This window comes from Chelmon rostratus, chromosome 1, assembly GCF_017976325.1.
Source record: "Chelmon rostratus isolate fCheRos1 chromosome 1, fCheRos1.pri, whole genome shotgun sequence".
Classification (NCBI taxonomy): domain Eukaryota; kingdom Metazoa; phylum Chordata; class Actinopteri; order Chaetodontiformes; family Chaetodontidae; genus Chelmon; species Chelmon rostratus.
Window position 1 is genome coordinate 8,084,550 of NC_055658.1, and position 23,474 is coordinate 8,108,023.

Genomic DNA, 23,474 nt, shown 5'->3' on the forward strand with positions numbered 1-23,474 from the left:
TTTGGCAGCACCAGCTAGCTGGCAGGTTTCATACAGTATAAAATGTGCAGTTGAAGGTTTCCAAAGATCGATAGTTTCAAGCGGAGCTGAGCTGTTTTAAAATTTGAAAAAGAAAAGAGAGAGAACTTTATAAGGAAGCAGAGTAACTGGCGTTGAATGTGATGGCTGGTGAAATACACAGTCAGTAAAGCAGTGGAGGGATGGATGTGACAGCTTTGATTTTTGTTATTTATTTTTCATTTTTTGCTCTTTTTCACATCCCTTTGGATCACACTCTATCCCATGATCCTATTTATGGTATATTACGACTGAAATTGCGTTTTTCCAGACAAAGGTCAGAGAACAGGGTCAGTCACAGGAGACTAGTCCTTTATCCTGGAAAGATTGCCTTTGGTTCAGTGCAACGTAAATAAAACCTGAGTCTGTTTCAGCTTCATTCCAAAGTGTCTTCTATCATTTGAATGTGACGCCTTCACTAAGCAAAAGACTAATCATGATAAACGTGACATTATGATGCATTTCAAAGGATAGAAAAACAGACTTTTATAGACTGGATCATCAAGATTTTAAAGATATTGAACAATAAACTTCAAGCCGTATTTGGCAAAAGAGATAAACAGTGAACCACTTCAGAGTGTGGAGCTCAGCTCAGTTTGTTTGCAGATAAACAGATGGCAATTTTACAAGTCTCCATAAATATTTTTGACTGAATAAAGAATTTGACATGAAAGAAGCCAAAACCATGAAACTTTTGGAAGAGAATTCTCATTTCAAAGGCAAAAAGAGGACTTCTGATTTAAACATTCACATTTATAGAGAGCACTATCTCCTAATGACTGTTCCAGTAAAATCAAATACCATATGACGTAAGACATCTGAATGGCATCAAAGGGTAAAGGGATTTGGATGTCCTTTGCCGGCTGGCTGGCTGGCTGGCTGGCTGGCTGGATGGATGGATGGATGGATGGATGGATGGCAGGATGGTTGGTTGGGTGGATGGATGGCAGGAGGATGGATGGTTGGCTGGATGGATGGATAGATGGATAGGTGGACTGATTGCAGGATGAAATCATTTGTAAAGTGTGTTGAGAAACACAGATTTTGGAGACGTCATTGAGTGCTATAACTAAATTATTTAAAGTCTCCTTCCACTCAAAACTCTAATTTGCTTCGTGTTGCGTCACTGCGATGTTTGAGCTTCACTGTGCAGATTGATGGATGTGCAGAGTTTGACACTAAAAGGTTGTTTTCAAGCTAATCTGCTGAAGGATGTGCACTTACAAGCATGCTTTTGTGACATCACAACTAGACAGCCAATTGTGGTCCAATATGCAACTTTCATAACTGTGCTGGTTGAAAGTTGAAGTCTCCAAGCGCGCTTTAACTGAGAATGGACTTTTCAGACCAGCAGGAAACATCTTGTGTCTAGTATTAAAGTTTTCAAACAAAAAGTATTTAAATATTCATAGACTCAGGATGTTTTAAAAGATGACGATCTGCTTTATACTATAGTGAACACCATGCAGTGCTATAATGCCATTATAAATGTAGAGCAACTTTCTTGGGGAATTGTGGGACTTCAAAAATAAACTTGTTCTTAACCCCATTTTTTGCCTGATTTGGAGGTAAGTGGAACAGAAAATTGAGCAATGTTACTTCAGAGAAAATGTGCATAATCTACGGACATGGAAACTTGTAATTATCTGTCAAATCCAAATTCAGCCTTGGTTTTGATTAAATCTCACATTTCAGTGTCCAGGATTTTTTTCTCTTTTTTTTTGTTGTGCACACTAAATAAGAAAATTTAATCTTTCAGGATGAGTGCATGTAGGGTTATTGTGCAGATATTACATTATATGACCATTTTTCTATTATAGATTGTCTATTATTACAATTCCACCATCAAAAATGTACCTTTTCCACTTCACTATCTCTCACAAATGGATTTTGTAGTTCAGTGCTTTGCAACAGTCTCAGCAGTGACACTGCATGCAAGGACGTTGATGAATACATATACAATCATAAGAGATGAATGGAAGGATGCACTTAGCAGCAGCAGTGATGAGGATTGATTTCTAAAATACACATTGGAGACATTTAGCAATTGATGCTACAGTGATAACTGCACTGATTGGTCCGACACTTTAGCCTCTCCATACAAACCACGATCTCAAAAAACAAAACAAAAAGAGGCCGTCGTGAGCGTCATGAACCGAGGTGGAAACGCTGATTGGATTCTGCAAACAAACACACACCTGCAGTGAGGGCTGCACTCACACAAACCTGTCAAATGCTTGAGCTGCTCTCAGAAAACCGTTTTTTCTTTGAGTATCACAGCAAGGCCTTATCTTATCCACTTCAAACAGTGATGCCTCTTGTGATGAATCTCTAATGTGAGAGAACTGGAAAACTATTATCTGGACTTGGCAGTTTTCTTTGGCTGGCCAATCGTACCGCAGTTCCTGCTCGGAGCCCTCGCTCCAGCTTTCCATCTCCATAAATTGCACCCATTTCTCCATGTTTCCCTTGTGATGAGTGAAATAGACTTCTTGTTAGCTAAATTCATGCATCTAACACCTTACAAAGAGAGAGGACCGAGGACAATTTGTACTGTTTGTGGCCTCCCTCACCGACTGCTCTACATTACTATGAAATCTGATCATTAAATTTAAAGAGCATGTTTTCTGGCCATATAATAAATAAGCACTGAGCAATTAACTACTATTATTTATTAGATGTGTTCATTTCTATGTCTCAGTTAGTGCAATATATAATTATTATCATTTTTAAGTGATCATGTGCTGTTGTTTGATGTCAAATAATGAATTGTGTACTATGCTTTTAAATTACATAATTACTTTATAGAATAGAGTATGCATATTTTATGATGAGATTTTACACAAAATGTGCAAATAGTGAATCATCTGTATGTGTTTTGAATGCATAAACCGGATGACGTGACATTGAGAGGTATTGTCTCCAATAAGCTGTCATTGAGCTGCTGGTGGTGTTGGGTGGAGGTTGCTGTCCATGCTGAGCAGCAAGAAAACAAGCTGCCTGCTGGCAAGGGGCCATGAAATGCACAATTACTCCAGGGGCAATTGTATTAGGGTTTCTCAAAGGCAAAAAGGCAATCAGTGCGCGACTTTGCGCTTATTACAAGCTGAATTTCCGGTATTTCTGCAATGAAAACCAAAGAGGCGGCTTCTACCGCCGATCTCAGTGGATAAGGGATGTATGACTGGAGCGGGGTCGACAAAGACTTCTGCAAATCTGCATGCGACGGTCACTCTGGGGTCACCTTACAGTGTGCTGTGACCTCTGACCCGTCACCTCTATGAATCCTTTGCTTTTAATGTCACTGAGCTTTATTCTGTGTCTCATTTGACTAAAATCTCTTCCTGATGAAACAGTCACGTTAACGACTCCAGTGTGGTAAAGAGCACTCGATTCCCGGTGTAAAGAGGGTACCAGGGTACCCTCTAGTGGCACAAGAGAGCGATGAACCGTGTCACAAAATAAGTTGTTGTCTCCCTCAGACGGATAAAGGGTAAACCGGATACCCAAACTGATGGGAGGAAAAGTCCTTTGTGGCGTAAGACTGCGCGGAGGAAGCCGTGCGGGGGGAGTTCCAGTGCGTTAACGGGAGATGTTTACTTTATATGCAAATCAGCCTCATCGACACCAGAGGTCTTATTTTAAGGCCCGAGCCCCCAACCAACACCCCCCCTCCTTTTTTTTCTTTTTCTTTTTTTTTTTTTTTACTTTTCAAGAAAGAAAGCTTTGATGTTGGCAGGAAGGATCGATGCCAGAGAGAGAGAGAGGGAGGGAGGGGGGAAGGGAGGGGATGGAGGATGCAGAATGAAAATGTACTTCTGGGGAGGGGGTGTGTAGAGAGGGGGGTGGGGGGTTGCAGAGACTGCCGTCATCACAGCTCCTCTGTTTTAAGATCACGAATCCTCTCAGTCCCAACCATCAAAAAGCACATACCCGTCCATCTATTTTTTTTTTTTTTTTTTTTTTTTTGACAGGGGGAGGCACAAGTGACGCTTTGACCCCCCCCAATCTGGACATAATAAAGTTTGTCGGGTCGCATCGGTCTCAGAGGAGGCAGGCTGAAATGTAACTGCCCGACCTAAGTGCACCATTTATTTCTGTTTCATTTAGCACAATCTGTCGGAGCAGTTGCTCGACATGAGGACGGGCACCGAGCGAGAGGGTGATGAGAGCTTCTCCGCAACATCCTCCTGTCATCTGGCCGCGCAGGCCTGCGGAGCCGCTGCGGAGGAGCAACTTTATGGGGACACACACCGAAAAAAAGCCCACAGTTAGGCGTCATGATCAAGTAGTTTGTTGCAACGTTGGACAAGGTTGCGAAGGATTTGCCTCAGTGTGCAGACAGGAGGCGGAATAAGCGCATTTCTCCTCCGTACAAGACCGATTAGCAGACACGGTTTGATCATAAAAGGCCACTTAACAGACTCACAGAAGTGCAAAAAGTCTCGAAATAAGAATGAATGTGGCAATAAATCAGATGAGTGCGAGGAAAGCAACAGACACCCTGCAAGCGCAGACGCCTTTCTGAGGATGTGATCAATTAATGATTCAAAATATCCAAAAAAACAAAACAGCGCATGGAATAATCCGCGTCTACTTACATAGAGCTGATGTTTTTGAATAACTCTGCTATGTCAACGCTGCTCCCATTGCTCCCAGTGTCTTGCAGGGCGAGTAAAGGGAAAAACCTGCCGTTGTCGGACTTATTGCAATAGATCTCTGTTTGAGAGCAGCTGCAGGTCAGCGGGCAGTCCAGCATGGAGCTCAGATAGTCCTGGAAAACACTCATCAGGAACAAAACCCTCCACCAGCAAATCCGGATCGAGTGAAACCATAGATCCATGTCTCCGAGCAAAGGGGGGGCAGAAGAGGTCCCGATGTCCTCTGCTGGGTTCGAACAGAACAGGAGAGAGGAGAAGAGGAGAGGAGGAGGAAGGGAGGAGGAGGATGGTGGCGCGTCTGTACAGAGGATGCTCTATGTGAGCGTTTCAGCCGTGGATGGATGCTGTAGTGTCCTTGCGCGTCAGAAATTGGGCGAAAAGGAGGAGGAAAAAACAGAACAGAAAGAACAGACGGAACAGAAAACCGGAAATCAAAAATAAGAAAGCGAAATAATGTGAGGCTCCGGTCGTCTCTTCAGCCTCAGATGCATGGTGTTACCCCGGAATGCCGTGCCGCTGATGCCGTCGTCTCTCTCGGAGCAGGACCAGGACGACTGGCTGGAGAGCAGAGAGACACAAAATGAGAAGTTGAAGCATCAAGTCCCTCCTACCGGCTAGTCATACTGACACCTGCAGAAACTGCAGGGAATCAACAGTGATTGCAACGAGACTCTCCGTTTGAGCACTGCTGATACACAGCAACATGAGTGCATTTTAAGATCAATATAGAAAGGCTAGCAATATCAATAAAGAATGATTATTAATCCAGTAAATAACGGCCAGAATAACCACACTCTTAAAAACAAACTACTAATCCAATCATATATTTTACTATTAAAAATGCAAAAAAAATCTAAAACAAAGTCAATAAAACGTCTCTAGGTCAGTACAGAGCAAATACAAAAGGATAAATGAAGGTTGAATTTATTAGAAGGCTTCTTCTGTAAAGTTACGACAGTAAGAGGCTACAAACAGTATGTATCCCCTTGTAAGTTTTTATTTTTTATTACTTTACAACATTGAATCAAAATAGATTTAATGGGACATTTTTGAAACCGATCAACAGAGAAAGACCATTAATGTCAGAGTGAAACACATGTCAGCAATGTCATCTAAATTCATTTACAACACAAGTGTACGTTTTATGAGTTACAAATACAGGCCTGCATACTGTAAGTGTTCAGCACCTGGCCGAAGTACAAACCTTGATAATCACTGGTGCAGCCATTTGGTTTTAGAAGTCACATAATTAGTGAAAGTGAGACCACATGTGTTGTCCAGGGGTTTTAATTGGCTTAAACATACCTGTATCTAGAAGGTCCAGGATTAAAGTGAGTCTGTGTCATGAAGGCAAAGAAACACTCCGATCAACAGCGGAGCGGCCGAGTCCAGCTCTCAGTCCAATTAAAAATGCATGGCTGGACTTGAGGAAGGCTTCACGCGTGATCCCCATACAACCTGAGAGAGCCAGGCCGAGCAGTTATGTAAAGGTGAATGGGGAAAAAATATTGAAACTGAAACTGAGTCTTTGTGCAATTTCCCAAAGCAAGTTCATTCAAATTCTAATAGCAATAAAGCTAATAAAATCTGAAAGCCAATAAAATACGAAACACTTGAAAAGCAAGATTAGATGGCTTTCTACTGGAGCATGCAGTTGCTAGGATATACCGAATCAGTTTGGATTTTTTAGATAATTTAGTCCATGTCCCATTAATAGCTATGTCCATTGTTGTGCCCTGTACAGGTAGGACAGCTTATCCTATATGCCAGAGAACAATGTAGTCTCAATTGTCACCCTTCCATTGTTTTGGTTAATATCATATTGAAGAGAAAATGTGACAAAAAGATATAAATAACAGTAAAATAAATAAATGATTAAATTAAATAAATTCAAAGTCAAATGAGAATGCATTTCTCATGTATTTATTATTTGAAAAGTACACTCATTTTGATGAATTTATCGCAGCACTATTGCATAGTTATTCAAATTTTACCATTTCATCAAGAGCTATTTTTCATTTATTTTTAATCCCTTTGCAGCAGTAAATTGTTCACATATTTATTACATTTTATTTCATTTGAATTTGCAGTGCATTTATTGCATTGCATATATGCCATTATTTATTTAACAAGCATTTAATTGAAATAGTCTTGTGTAATCTTGAAAATTCTGTTTGAAATACCTGTCTTTTCGGTTCTGAAAGAGTTTTTGGGCAGATGGACTGCTGGAAGAACCACCTGTCATAGTCCTTCTGACCTAAACTGAGATGAAGTTTCTTTTTTAAAAAACTAAACAGATATGAAAGCCCTTTGAGAATGGTCTTTTCAAGTGTCATCCAGAGCTCTTTCAAAATGTCATAGGTTCCTCAGATGCCACCCACTCCCTTGATCATATCCAGAACTTTGTCCTTGCCTTTGAAATATTTCCATTAACGAAGTTTGAAAAACTCACTAAAGACCTTGTCGAGCACATGACAGCTTTCCATCTCCAGTTCCATTTAATTTATCTGAGCCATCATCAGATTTCAAAATCACCCAGGTTATCTTCACTTCCCATTTCAAACAGGCCACCATCACTGTGGCAGTCACCCATTAGTCCAGCTCTCTCTGGGCCAACCTGGAGCCAAACCATCTGAAGCCTCCATCTGACTTCTTCCCGCTCAGTCAATCAAAGCCTTATCTTATCTGGATTGTTTGCATGACATCCACCTTCCTTCAGTTCTCTACCAGCTTAGCTGGTCTGCTAGAATCAATCAGGAACAGCCAGTACAACTGTACAGCCTTCAAAGGGTCTAGCTGAAGATGAAGGGCTACATGAGCAGAGTATGGAGTTGTTGAGGACTAATTAAATGGAGGAAGTGTTCTGCCATCTCTCCAAACTGAGCAACTTAAAAGACGACACACTCTCAGATCTCTTCTACGCCAGTGAAAGGAGCGATAGGCAAGTCTGTGTTACAGAACCACAGCAACAAACCAGGCTCAGGTTTAGCAGAACATTGTGCTTCTAATTGTTGGCTTTCCCAGCAAACTGCCTCTGTAGAAAGAAAGAAAGAACTCATGTTCACATACCTAAAATATGATACATGCATTTTATAGCAGTAAAAATCTGAGGGAAAAGGAAATGCAAAACTGTGACTTTGAGAGTGACTTTTTGCATAGTTGGCAACAGTTTTGCAACAAATTATACAAACTAATGCGTTCCTCTGTAGCTTTATACGTACGTTTGTCTCTTAGCATCATATCATTGACTCTAGGATTCAGATCAGGAAGGAAAGTATGACAATCGTGTCATTTTGAATACATTTAATCAACTTTTCATTGTAACTACCAATATGTGACCTTTGCCAGGCATCTGGCAGAGACACACTTTGCTGGCAAGGGGGCCATGAAATGCACGATTACTCCTGGGTCAATTGTATTAGGGTTTTTCAAAGGCAAAAAGGCAATCACTTTGCTTTATGTATGGATTGCAAGACATAATGTGCTCTTTTGGGAGCTTTAGGCATGCTGCTGAGCGGATTTTTTTTACCTTTCTTCTTGCTGTTAACCCCTGTTTCCAGTCTTTGTGCTAAGCTAAGCTAAGCTAAGCGGCTGCTGGCTCCAGCTTCATATTGAATCGATAAATGTGAGAACGGTATCGATCTCCTCAACTCTCGGCAAGAAAGAGAATAAGGATGTTGTACAAAATGTCAAACTGTTCCTTCAAAGAACTGAGAGCCTCAATGAATTCACAGAGGTTTGGCAGATGTTCCTTACTTGGAACCTTGCTCACCTTAAAGGTTTGATATCTCTGAACAAGATCGTGGAAATGAGTTGACGGTTCACTGATAAGATAAGAGATGAGAGTGGTTGCTGGAAGGAGTTTTACATCATATGCTGATCCAGCCCGTTCTCATTCCGATGCTTTGTCACGCCCCTCTGTAGCTCATACAGATGCACAAGGTGCTCTTCAGCCTCTGTAGGAGATGCAACAGCCTTACCGCCAACTTCAGTCATCCTCAGCAATATAACACGCCCAGCGCACACAGAACATATTGTTGACGCACAAAGTCTTCCTGCCACAAAGCCTTACTAACACGTGGCTAATGTTGTGACACAGTTTGGTTAAGTTTAGGCACAAAACCTCCTTGGTTTAGTTTCTCGTGTGACACTAACAGCGGTCTCATAGGATTCTTCTTCACCACCAGCAATACAGCAATATAAACCACAACAGCTCCTCCACTGCTGAAACTACGTTGTCATATTGAGTGGTATTTCAACAGAGGATGGACAGCTTACTTTCCTGAGCTGTTCTGTGGAATTTCTAAAACTCAAGCCCTGAAACTCTGTGGCTCGACCCGTCTGTCAGCAAAATAAACTACAAACTCAAAAAGGAGTTTATCCAAGCTCTCGGCTGGCTTGACAACTACTGGACTGATGCCTTTCCAAATGTTATACAGATAATTTTATTGCTGTTGTTGTGGTTTTGTCATTAAACTTTTCCTTCCTTGGCTCTTCACTGATTTCCTTTCTCAGTAACACATGTAATTGCCTCGCAGGTAATTGCAATGGTTTGCTCTCTTCTGTTGTACAGTGGACAGAGCACCACAAGAGCGAAGAAGGGCATCAGAGAACCAGAGCAGAGGACGGATTTATCTCCCAGGACAGACGGACACACAATAGATGTCGTGTATAGTATAGATCAGCAAAGAAATCCCAATATACACAAATCTTGACGAAAAAAATACAAAAATGTGTGCATTGTAAAGCATAATTGAAAATATGGATCGAGATGGACATTGAGTAGCTTCGGGCATCACCAGATGGGTCGGATATGAGCCACAAAACCTCCTCTCCGCCGTGGAGGCCTGGAAGGAGGACAGGCCACACAAACACCGAAGAGGCAGCGTTGCATTCACACACATAGGGAAGACAGACAAACAAACAGAGGGAGAGAGAGACATGACAACATGCAGACAAGGGAGAAGAAGAGAGGCTGAATCTCCTGCAGGAGGATGAGAGAGGTCCCAGGACGGCTGATGGTCCAGCAGAGAGGACCCTGAGTGAAAAGAGAGGCGAGGAGTAAACTAGAGAGAGAGATGGAGAGAGAAGAATAGAGAGAGCACAGCTTGAAACGGAAACAAAAACAACAGAAGGTTAGAGAGATTCAGTGGTTATCTGAATGTTTGTTTGCTGAGTTATTATCGGCAGGACAAATATGGACCATAAGTCGTAAAGTTAATGGATTCATTGAGACTGAAACCGACCAGCTGTAACAGCAATAAATTGAAAGTTAGGGCAAAAAGCTGCTTTTTTAGGCCCCAGCAGAGACCAGGCTACCTCAAATCAACAGGGAGGTGATTCCAGAGGAAAAGGGCATGACAGGAAAAGGCCCTGCAGCGTGCCGACTTCTTTCTAACTCTGGGGACTAACGGGAGCCCTGTATTCTGAGAGCAGAGAGCACGGGGTGATGAGATCAGACAGATATGAAGACCATTTACAATTTTATAAGTCATCAGTAGCACCTTCAAGTCTAATTTGGCATGGAAAGGAGGCCAGTGAAGTGAAACTATAATTGGTGCTCTATGGTCAAATTTTAGTCGTGCTGCAGTATTCGGAACCATTTGGAGACTTTTTGTATGTGGCAGACCAGTAATTAAAGTCTGGATGAAACACGAAGAATGGCTTAAGATACCCGAATAATCCATTGACAGAGAAGACCTAACTTTATCTATGTTACGTAAGTGGGAAAAGGCGATCTCAGTGGGATAGGACCAAACATAACACAGAGATTTTTTTTTGCTGTTATACTGAGGAATCATCCGGTTGTCATGGGTTACTATAACTTGGTAAAACTGGTATCTGTGTAAGCCATCTCAGTTGTATTGGAATTTAGGAGCAGGAAATGATGTGACCACAGTAGTCTTAAAGCTAGTGGGGACAGTGCCAGTTGTAAGTGATAAATTAACATTACTCAACATTGTAGGTGACAGAGATCTTCAAAAAGTTTAGCTGAAAGTGGGTCAGCTTGGAAAGCTTTCAGCCCTGTATACGTTTGACCCATCAATCTACCCAACCTCCTCCATATGTAGACTTTCTTGCTCTTTAAACGCGGACTCTTGTTGGCTATTGCAGGCTGTGGACATGACATAGAAGGCCATAGACGGTGAAGTGAGATGTCAGCTGAAAGGTCAGAGTGCAGCGACCATTCTGAAACCAAAATGTCACCAATTACATGCATACTAGAGTTAAAATTGCGAAAATGTGGAAGACTACCAGATTTACTTAACACTCCAGCAGTCCGAAGGTGGGCTGTCAAAGTCTTTTGCAGAAGAAGAAGCATGCTTGTAGTGCAGTGTGTGAGGTAAAAAACCTCCAGTTATGATTTATGCCATTTACTTACATTCCAGTGTCCTGCAGGCCTGTTTAGGACTATGTGTTTCATCTGTTATCCAAAGTATAGACATCCTTGACTGTCTAATTTTGGTAGAAAGCGGTGCAACTGAATCCAGGAGGGTAGCAAGGGCTGAGTTTAAGTTACACGAAAAATTTTCCACAGGCTCAACATCTAGCTGTTGTGAATGGAGCCAGTACCACGGTGCTGTTCATTAAGTGCAGTTAAAATTTCATGTCATGAGTAGTAAAAATATTGGTGCCAGCGTTACAAGGACAGGCTAGCGCTGTTTCAAACTTTATTCGAAAGTGATCTGGGGATGAGGACCATGGAAGAACACAAGAAATATTCAGAGCAATCCTGTGGGATCGAATCAAGTCCAGGGTGATGCCACTGCAATGAGTTGTTTCAAGCACAAATTGAGTGAAACTGAAAGTACCGTCTATCGGGCACCCATTTCTCTGGACATTATAATTGACGGATATGGCTTTAATACCAGAAGCTCAAATGAATTCAGTTTGAGTTTAGAGTTTAGGCCGAAAACAGCCTTAAAGATTAAGGCAACAACCACACCCTGTTTCATGGCCGTGCAACACGAGCATTGTTATAGTCGTGTATAGTGTGTATACACGACTATAATATAGTGTGTATAGTCTTCAACTGAGGCTGCAATTTTCAATACTAGACCAGTCCATATGGCTACTAATAGATAATGTCTTTGTTGGAACAAGATAGTTTTTATCATTAGTAGGAGATTTTGGTGGCCATTTGGTGATTATTGGCAATAGAACCGAAGAAGATGATTAGTGCTCTCGTAGTAGTGGTGGTTTCAAATAATAATTTCAACTCCTGGTGATAGTGGCTGGGAAATAACACCTGTAGGCTATGTCTGTCTAAAAATGAAAGATTCTCCTTCACAGCCAGTAATACAACAATATAAACCACAATGGATCCTGCACTGCTGAAAATGTGCAGTTATATTGTGTGGTGTGTGGAGGTTGGGCAGCTTGCTTTTCTGCGCTGCTCTGTGGAATCTCTGTAACTCTGTGGCTCAGCATCTGTTAGCAGAGTAAACTACAAACTCAAAAAATGAGTTTATCCAAACTCTCGGCTGGCTTGACATCTGACCTTGCTGGCTAACTACTGCACCGATGCCTTGCCGGATTTTACTCTGGGAATTTTTGTTGCTGTTGCTATAGTTTTGTTCTTTGCACATGAAACTTTTGTTGTTTGTCAAAGTGCAGCTTTCCTCGACTTAAAGGACGCTGTAAATCTCCTGTTGTATCAAGAATAATTTTAACAGGTCATGAGAGAGGACTCAAACTTGAAGTATGTATTAAAGAGATGGGTCAGATTAGGTTGAAAACGCCCATGTCCAACTGAAAAGTAAAATGGGCTGAAAAGCCCAAAGTATTTTATTAAACATGAAAAATTCATCATGCCAGAGCTGCTGCACTCTGCTTTGTTGGCTCTCACTGATGTGCCTCTCTGCTGTGTGTTTTTTCTCTAAGCAAAATCGGTGGTGCTGTAACACCCAACAGTTCTCTGTATCACTTGCAGGTAATTGCAGTGGTTTACCCTCTTTTGTTGTACAGTGTACGGAGCGCCACGGGAGTCAAGAATAAGCTTTTATGTAATCTTATTGAATCTTCCTCTCAACCTACCCTCAAACTTAGACACACTGTGTAAAATCTTCCTCTCTGATTTTTCCAGTTTTTTCTCATATACAACACGCAACTTCTATGACCATCTTACAGCACAAACCTTTTTACTTGTTAGGAATGTGACCCATGCTGGCGTACAGAGTGACGTAGGAAGCTGGAGTCAGACTGTCGATGATGCACTCACTGACTGTCCTTGCTACGTTTTGGTGAACGGTCTCTCTAATGAGTATGGACAGACTATTATTATGAGGAAATGTGCTGCTTCGTTTTCTTAGCTGTGTCTTTGTGCTAATGGTGGTGGAAGCTTTGTATTTAGCACAAAGGTATAAGAGCGACATCACATATCTTGTTTAACTTGTAACTCTTTGTGGTAAGGTTCAACTATTCCTTTAAAGCGTCAGTTTAAGGAGGACCCTCGACGAGACCATTTAGGGTCTTGTGCCTGCACTTGGTATGCCCGTTCAGTAATGGGCATGCTTACTGAAGCTGACGATGTCATAAGGTATTTATCATACCTCCATGTTTTGTCCGTGTGCAGGTGTTGTTTGTAGAGTAGAGTACCAAGTAAATGACAAGTGTTCTATTCTCTGTCAGTAACCACTACAAGCATGCCCATCAGAAAGGTATTTAACCTCCAGCTGCTCATGAGGAGCTTCTCTGTGGTCACTAACAGAAGACAACTGTTGTACCGAGCTGCTCTCAGCAGCCAGTGGCTCAAGACTGATTGTAATTGGCAGCATCATGGGGCCGTCAGGCTTCCCTGGTTTCACATAAAAGAACTCCAATGTGACAAAAAACAAAAACGTCAGACAAACACAGTGTGTGCAGGAAAGTTTTGCTTCCTCGTTACTTGAACGTTCGCTCATCAGGAAGTATGTTACAGTTCCATCTGGTCAAGATCAGACTTCCATCAAAGACACAGTCAATTTAGACATCGCATTATCAAGATCATAATTTGTTTTAAGAGATTAAATAATCAATTTTCCTGTGGGCTTCTCAGGACTAATGGACCGCAATCAATCAATTCAAATGTAAGAAAGAAGTGATTAGTGTCTAATGTTTTATTACACACTGTTTCATAGAAACAAAATATGAATGTACACTGCATGCATTTTACATTATACTGTATTATAAAAACGTTAGATCGAGTGAGTTGTTGTTGTTGTAGTGAAGATTGCTGAAGCTTTTAAAGGATGGGGAAAGGGAAAGGCGGGAAAAGGAAAGCAAGAAGGAAAAGGAAGAAAGACAGAGGGGAATTGAAAATGATGAGAGTGGGAGAAAAGACAAAAAGGAGGATCTGGAGAAAAGAGAGGTTTCACAGCGACAGAATGGGAGGAATGTTTTATCTCCGACTCTTCCGCGGATGTGATTCTCCAGCCACTTTAACTCCGTCGAGGGTGCAGCCAACACGCCCAGCAGTCTAGAAACTACAGTAAACACACCCCACCTCCCCGCACAACAGCTCCTACAGCTTCTCTGTTTTCACATCCATTCATCTCCTGCCATTCAAAATGTTACAGTCAATTAGTCAAGGTGCATTACACCTTGTCATCCTGACCTGAGATTTACACCCTTCAGTGCCCCCGCAACGCAGGAGAAGGATGTAATCCCCTCAGACTGATGACAGTTCATGTTTCTCGGCGGAAATGGTGGATTTCATGATTTTTCTCTATGTGGATTTATGTCATGGAGTACTATTACACCGAACTCACATGGAGCAGCCGTAATCTTAAAAGCAGATGTGACTTATCTGCCCTCTTCTTCAAAAGAGGCAGGTCACATATTATCTAAGACAATATGTAATCATCAGCGGAAATACCCACATTTAACAGGCTAAGCAGGATATTTATCACATATTTCTGAGTTGTGATGAACATTCTGAGCCACGCTTTTAGACTGAATGATTGCAATTGACTGTTCACTAAATCTTCCAGAACAAAACCACAAGAACAAAAGAAAACAGATTAACAGTATGTTTATCTGCTGTAACATGTGCAGCTAACTAGCTTTTTTTGCTGCTACAGCCGTACATGGTGTCATACGACCAGAAGCTTATGGTGGCTAATGTTTGCTAAAGTTAACTAAACCTTGGATCAATATTGCTGAGTAACTGACATTTAGTGTTGCCAGACAAAAGCCCAATCAGGAAAATACTCAATCAGCATGAAAGTAGTCCAACTTCTAAAACCAAATGTCATTTAATTAAATAACATTGATGGTCATCAGCTACTATCAGTCGCTGTGTGTCGAGGAGAAGGGCTGATATATGGAATTTATGGAATATAGTTAATGTTTAGTTAATTGTTAATTATTAATTATAACAATCCACCTTAGTTTTTTTTTGTTTTTTACCTGCCCAGTCAAATGAAAAGTGGCCCAAATGGATGGAAAACCACCCAACACACTGAAAATTCTGACTTCATGCCTCTTCTCCATTTGTATTATAGTTACAGTCACCTCAGAATTTATTTTTTACCATAATTGCTATTTTTAAGGTAATTAATTTTTTTAATTTGTAAAGTAATTGATAACCATAGATGTTGATAGTGGAGTGACAATTGCAGCATTCCCCTTGTAATAGTAGAGTGAAAGTATAAAGCCAGCAAGAATTAAACACTCAAGTATACATATCTTGAATTTGTGCTTAAGAGCAGTTCTTATTTTATTTATTATTTTATTTTCAGCCACTGTAAACTCATTCTAACCTTTTGCCGCATCTTGCTTTAATAACAGAACAACTCCTTCTATATTCAGTGCACACTGTATCACTGGGCCTTCTAGCTTTTTAGTTTGCAGCATAAGGGGCCAAAGGTTCCTTTTTTTAAAAGTGTTTCTCTTCCCAGCATGGCCACTGGGAGGAGGAAGACACTGGGGGAATGAGACTATGCCTGTCATTTATAATTAGAAGCAATTCTCCTCAGATGGACTGTTATCTCGCCCACTTACTGTACAGTAACTGAAGGGAGCAGGATGCTTTATAATGTTCTTTCCTTAAGATCGCACTACTGTACCTCTTACACGCGGAAACAACAACACACCCCCACCATTACAACAAAGCACAGACAAAATGAGGTGTCAAATGGGTTTTGAAATGGTCAAATTATTGGAAAACCTCTTCCTTGGTCTCCAAATTGTGGTCTTGATGTTGACCAGGACTCATCTGACAAAGGCACGATCGTCTCGGCCGTCAGTCTCGGTTAAATGAAACATCAAGGCACCGCCGTGCCGCCAACTGATTAAAAATGGATTAATCAAGTTTGGTTAGGGGCAGAACAGTATAGAGATTTAATTTATTACCCTAGCCTATTTAAAATGTAATTACATCACAGCCGTTTGATAGATTTGAACAAGGCACAAAGGTTTTTAGATGTTTCAAATTAGCAGAGCCCTGACACCGCGGCTTCATTCACTCTGTTTAAGCTGGTGACAGCAACGATGTCCTTGCCAGGCCGGTTGCCTGACAGCCCTGGAGGAATAAAAAATGATTTCAACAGATTCACCAAACAAAGTAACACAAGTAACACAACAATGGAGAATTTACTTAAACTTAGCTTAAGATCTTAATTTAAATCATAAGATCTGCCAATCGTCTAAAAGTGACAGCATGTTCCAGTCCTGGGTTTGAGCATGGACAGTCATCTATGAAGACAGTGAGCAGGCTAGAATACTGGATTAGAGGTAAAAACAAGAGCTTATAGAATATTTTAGAAAATAAGGTTCAAAACAACGGAGTGATTCAGCATTTCATCCTTTCGTCCTGTCATTGAGACTCTATTCTTTGAAGGGGTTGGTTAAATTTCAAAAACAGATTGTGCACATTGTTACACAAACCTAGCCTTTTGGAAAGCTTTGCTGCCTTTTCAAAAGAATTTCTTCTCTCTGCAGAAAAACAGTGGAGAGCAGCAAGCACGTAGCAACAGCTTTAGAACTTCAATCCTGATTCCTGATGTTATTCTGAGACTGGGTATATCCGTAGTGGGTGAGTGGCCTCAAACATCTGGCAAACTCTTTTTGTGCTGGTCCAACATAGCTTTGAGTAATTTAAGTAAGTCAGAAATCTCCACGTTCACTTCCTTTCTCTGCAGGATTTGCGCTGCTCTAGGCTAGAAAAGAAAACACAAAATGAATAACAAGTGATTTCTGGATGGCTCACAATTAGCTCATGGGCTGTGTGATTGGAGTGGAGGGCTTCCTGAAACGGTTTAAAGATGGATTCGTGAGCAGAAGGTTGTGTGACCTGCTGGGATAACGTGGGCTGGAAAAATGAGAGCAGAACGCCCTCATCATTCACTCCTGTTAACATGTGTTTTTAACACCCAAACGACTCAGCTAGCAGCGAAAGGCGGGAGCTTCCCAGCAGTCACAAAAAAAAAAACACCTGACCGTGGTCACAGCGGGCAGATCCAGGTGTGACACGGTAGAAGTGTTTGGTAAAAAGCTGAAAACTTTTGCATTGGCATTACAAGGACAACAGGAAAGTCAAGTTTTACTGAAGCGTTATATTGGCGCAGAACAGTTGAGGTTTATCAACTCTGCCTTCCAAAAAGGATTTTTATACACTTACTGTAGCTGCTGCCTGGACTACAGTCTGCTCACTGTCAAGACTTTTTCTAGTCTACACAGTTGCACATTATGACATCATATACTGGGGCTTGAGTCTTTCATTGGCCATGTGGTTAGCTTAATAGAGTACTGAAACATCTTTGTTTAAGGTTAGAAAACTCATGCTTTTGGTTAAATAAATACGTAAGAAATATCTTGTCTTGTTTATTAACTGATTGTTAAGGGTGTTGGAAACAAGCTGTAAACACAACACTTATATATTATCATCTTTTAAGTTGGTACGGTGACCTTGTTAGCAAACAGTTGCTTATTTACACATTCAACTTTACCAGTAATTTGCAGCAATTTTTCGGGCCACCTTAATAATAATAATAATAATAATAAATTTAATTTCTAGTGTACTTTTCATCGGCAGGATCTCAAAGTGCTACAAAGTTAAAAAGTTAGGCAAAAGACAAAAAAAGAAGAAAAGTTAAAGCAGTGCTCAATGGAAACAATAAGCAGGTTAAAATCAGTCCATAATCAACATTCATAGGCCTTTCTGAATAAAAAAGTTTTCAGGCCTGATTTAAAAGAGTCTAGGCTCTGAATAGCCCTCAGCTGGGTTGGGAGGCTGTTACAGAGGCGTGGTGCGGCCGAGCAAAAGGCCCATGGTGTGGAGCCTGGTGCTGTACCCGTCACCTTAAGAAGTGCAGTCTAATATTCACTCTCTTTTTTGGTGCCAGCCAGCTCTTGGCAGAGAAATCTGACTCTTTAGCGGCTAAAGTCCACTATGGTCTTCTGTGTTTAAAACAGCTTCTTGCTGCACCTGAAAATGTTGATGAGAGTTTACCAAAACAGCATTGTGGGCCATAAAACCAAAACAGGGAGCTAAAAGATGCTAAAACGCTCTGTAGAGCCGTGGAAAGCTGCAGCAGGGTAATCATCTTCCGGGGGTTCACCATTATAAGCAATCCCTTCAACTTTACATGTATCCATTTGCATAAAATACTAAGTCTAGTGCTTAAGTGCTTTGAGCATAACTTCAAAACCATCACTCATACTTTAGTTGCCATCAGTAGATAATGCAGGCGAATCAAATGAAATATGCTGCAGAGACGACTATCAATCAGACAAAATGACTTCAATGAGTACAAGTGATCTACAGTGGAGCCTACATGATTCTTCTCTTTTTTACACAGTCATAGTTTTTAAACCTGTCGATATGACTTTGCAGTAACTGATAGCCTGAGTATATACAGGCAGCATTACACTGCTGTTACAAATTAGTGTGTAAATGTCATTTTTAGGAGACAGGGTGACAAGCTTGAAGGTTCTTCAAGTTTTCACGGCAGCACAGTGGCCTAAAAACCTCCTCTCCTGTGATCTCATGTGTTTATGGCCCCTGTCTGTGAATCGGGATACTGGTTTGATGAAACACCATTTTGTATTTTTACATCAATATTGTCACTATTGACAATGCATTAAATATTGTGCTTCAGTCTCAGCAGCGTATGCGTAGTATCGCCCTGCAGGGAGTGTGTGTCATTGTGTGAAAAGAGTGTGTTTCTGCATGTGCACTTACATCATGTGCATAGAGAACATGTTTGAATCTGTACCTGTAACCCCCCTTCCCGCTCTCTCTCTCTTAGGGTCTGGCTCATTAACACAATGCTGAATGCTCTGATGTGTTGCGATGGAAGTCCTGTATTCATCTGCCAGAATCAGCTATCCAGTTGCTGAGATGCAGCGGTGCGATAACCGGTAGCCAAACTCCTCTGTTAGCTCCCAGCCAAATGGGCCGCGCCTGCTGGCAGCCACACTGCAGACAGATAATATTCTTATTATGTACACATTCCCACTGCGCAATGATTAGATTAATGGGAGTGCATGTGCGCCGTTACTGTTGCATTAATTATTCAGTGGATATTTTTACTTCTCTTCTCAGGATCTCGTATTTTTCTCGGAGCAGGCATGCATGTCCACAGCATGGCGAGTGAGGGCGAACACACAATGAGTCATCACCGCCAGCTAAGCCACACAAGTCGATGCCTGCCGACTTCTATCGACCAATTACTCACCAGGTCATCACCATGTGAGCAGGCCGACTGAGTTGTCAGCAGTGCCGCTGAGCTGGGATTGAATGTGGATGAGGAAGCGAGGAGGGTTGAGGGGCTCTTTCCATTGTGTTGGGCAGACAGACCACTGGACAACGCGGGGGCTAGGCAGCAAGCATCGCCGCCACAGCCCCTGTTTCACGGCAGCGGCAGGTCACTTCCAGGACCTTGAGAAAATTAGGGAGTCAGACTCCATTTGTTTTCCGTCTCTGTTCCCCGGGGAATCAAAGGGGAAGACATTTCCAGCCGTCCCGCCTGACTGGGTCCGACTCACTTAAGAGGTCCGTTTTCGCCTCGCTCCCTCCAAGCTTTGTTCACACATCCAGCAGACATGGCATGTGGGACAGTTGTGGTTTAGCTTGGCTAGAATAGCAAGAGGAGCAGGGGAGTGGAAGAAGCAGTGCTGGCTGGCAGGGAGGCAGCTGAGAGGACAAACAGCACTGTGGAGAAATGAGAGGGAGCATTATAAAGGCCAAAAACCCAAAATGAGCCCCTTTCTTTTTCAGAAGGCAAGAAAATTGGCTGTATGAGTGTGTATGGGGTGTGTTTGCATGTGTGCATTAATTATTATTGTAGAGTTGCTTCTTCAAATCCTGCAGAAATACCACAGATATTTTCTCTCAAACATCAAGTTACATGTGGCAATTCCTTGTAAATTCCCATCGGTGAAAAGTGAACACAATTTAGTTTTTCCTCTCAGTGATGAAGCCAAAGTGAATTAGCAATTGGGCAAATGTCAAGTGAAAAGTGGCACTTCAATAATGATTAGGGGCATATACTCCTACAAATTAAAGGCAGGAAGAACAACTCGAGTACAGACAGAGACAGTGTGAGATAGCAACTTCAGAGTCGTTTGTCAGGCAGGTGTAGAGGTAAGAATGTGGTTTCTGTCACCTTCGTTACATTTCAACGCATAGTGTGACAGGAGGAACGAGGCGAGTGTGGGCAGCTCCAAACTGAGACGTCAATCACTTTCACAAGTACAACGCCTGCTGTCCAAGAACGACCGCTGTCATGTGAGCCAGGCCTCCTTAAGATTTTTTTCACCCCCTTCTTAAAAGACATATGCTTACATGTTATGGAGCTGTGGAGGGTTTTCTCAAGTTAATGCTTGTTACGCACACACTGGGACACACTGCTGCTCCTCCTCAGTTAAACATCCCTGCATTTGCTCACATGCAGTCAAATGGAGTTGGCTGATGAGGATCAGGAGATGGCGGGGGTTAACCAGGCGAGGACCTGACTCTCACAATCTGCCGTATATGCAGCCACACATGCAGCTATATCAAGTTTTTCGAGCCATTCCAATAATTTCATTCAATTTTCCATGACACCAGCTGGCCAAGAAAGGGTTAAACCAGGATTTTTGGCGAATTTCCCTGCCATGCAACACAACATTATTTAGATCCCGGATCAACATCCCACATTGCATTCCAGGACCAACATTGTGATCAACTAATCCCAACTCTCTGACATCATCAGTGTGCTGCTCCTGTGCTTTTTTCAAAATTACTCTTAAGTTTTCCAAACTGAAGTCAGCACAACTGATCAGAATCCTCAGGAAAACATGTATTTTAAGTCATTTTAATCATTAAAGTCTAGGACCTACCGAGAGCCGTTCCATTTATTGTACATACTGTACATGTTGACCCTGGATAATTGGTTTACGCTGACCCAGGACCATCATCACTGTGGTTTATCCTGGATGGGTTGAGTGTTTTACAATGATAAAAATACTATTTCTGTGAATGGAAGGTGGTGTCTTTGGCAAGAGTGACAATTTTACTGAAAATATGATTCTATTTTAATGTAATTTCAGTTGTAAAATATGTTACATCATATTCAACTATTAATTGTAATAAAATGTAAGTATTTCCTAAATTATGTATTTTTATTTCTTTTAATTCAACAGTTGAGACATCTCAGTTGTTGAGAAATAATATTTATTTTAGAACGTGAAAAGATTGATGGATTATAGCATAGTACATACTAGTGTAGTATATAATGATTTTTTTTATATCTAACTTCAGTTTAAATAGGTTTAATTGTGGATTTTAATTGTTTGTTTTAGTATTGTTTTCTTTCTTTTGTAGGTATTTTGTTAAGGATATCTTATTTTGTTAAGACAACAAAGCACAGCATTCTTCTCTTGCCTTATTTGAAGAAATGGTCGTGCTTTTTGCAGTAATATTCATTTCCATTCTTCATAGTTCTCCATTGGAACACCCTGTTCCACTTGACTGAAGTAGGAGGAATGTGACGGGCCCATTTTGTGCAGACTCAAATCACTTACCAAATTATCCTCTTTATGGGAGCGCACATAGAGGCTGATGAAGAAAACCCTGGTTGACAGAGAGAGTTGATAACCTCCATTGTAATACCCATGATGTCTGATTGGGGTTTTAGGTTCTGTCAAGCCACCTCATGCAAAGAAGATAGGACAGGCGAGGAAGGGGGGATGACATGCAGCGAAGGACCACGGCTCAGAATCATACCCAGGCTGCTGCAGTAGGAGCACAGCCGTAGTGCATGCTGTACCAGGTGAGCTATCAGAGCACCCCACAAATTACATTCTATACGACACTATACATTGATTTATTGTTATCACTGATAACAACCTCACCTTGAAACAACCACCTCTAGTCTTCCAAATCCCTCAATACTGTCACCACAGAGGGTAGAGGTGGATATCCTCAGTGGAAGTCAGAACCTCAGTAGCCCCAGTAGGTGGTCCTCCTCCCATTACCTCTTGATGTATTCAGTGAGCAGCGAGCATTTGTTTTCCCTGTCTCCTGACATCATTATACTGCTTTCGGCATTGTTCGGCCATTCAGGTGATGGCAGAGGATGAACATATGCTCTCCTCCCATGGCTGCTGCACCTCAGGGGGCTTTGGTAGATTCCTTCTGCTCTCTTAGATGGTCTACTCGCACGCTTTCACTCTGCACACGAGCAGATCCATTTCCTCTGCTAAAAAAAACGTTCACTTCTTCAACTTCTCAAATCTACCGCTTATATAGCAGTGCACCAGGTGCAGGCACACCTGGCTTTTAAAGGGAAAGGGAGATGACACTCTGATTGGTTGAATTCATGTTACACCCAGAACACACCTATGAATGATTAGGAGACCAAGTACAATCCCTTTACACCTTGCACCTTACTGCGCCCAAATTATGCATGCTTTCACTAGCAATGGAGCTGTTGCAGCAGCCCAAAACGCACTTGTGATATGCACTTTAGTCCACACACTATAGATGCAGATGGACTGCCCAAAGGACTGACATGGGGAAGGCCAAGGGTCTTATGGAGTCAGGAGGTCCCTAAGTCAGAGCCTCCATGTGAGGTGACTGCCATTAAAAGCTCACATTGCGAGGTTAAGGGGCACAAAGTCTCAAACAAACTTGTCAAAGTCAGTGTTTATCCCCTCAGGTCATGTGTAGGATGTTCAGATCTTTCAGCCCAGAACTAGATGTTCAGATCTAGTTCTGGGCTGAAAGAAATCGCACACCTATATATCTGTATGGTCACCTGGCCACTACTGATAATATATACAGGCCCAGGGGCCCCTTACCTCTAAATCAATCCATTAAAGAACCCTGAGGTTTTTTGATAGAGGGAGCTTGCATTGGGGGCCAGCCCGGGTCCTGATGCTCTAACTCACACACATTATCTACACAGGCTGTGTGGTGATAGCAGTACATCAGAAGCACAGGAGCTGCAGCTTCAGTCCTCCATCAGTGTGTATGCAGGATGCATTTTAGACACAGACAGTGCGTAGGTCACCAGTGTTTTGGCATCACCCAGAGCCCAATACACTGCATAATGTATATTTTGTGTGGAAAACCGAAGACAAAATAGATATGAACCCTGCAATGTGGACCTGTGTTCACCGCCATATTGATTAAAATGGAAACTATGCTTTTTGTCAGACACAGAAAGACAACTTCAAAACACATCTGACGTGCCTCCTGTGTAAACAAGACTTCACATCTAACACTGTAACACTTGATCTTGTGCATTATAATAATTCCTTGCAGGCATTTTATTTGTTGTAAATGCT

At 41.7% G+C, this 23,474-nt stretch overlaps 1 protein-coding gene across 2 annotated transcripts in view; it reads right to left on the bottom strand.

The window, feature by feature from the left end:
• Nucleotides 1-4,900, bottom strand: part of ntrk3b (neurotrophic tyrosine kinase, receptor, type 3b) — a 167,829-nt gene extending 162,929 nt beyond the window's left edge. For both annotated transcript variants that reach the window (XM_041935829.1, XM_041935819.1), the window contains exon 1: nucleotides 4,659-4,900. In XM_041935829.1, coding sequence (XP_041791763.1) covers nucleotides 4,659-4,900 — 242 coding nt within the window. The remainder of the gene's footprint in view (nucleotides 1-4,658) is intronic.
• Nucleotides 4,901-23,474: the final 18,574 nt, after the last annotated feature.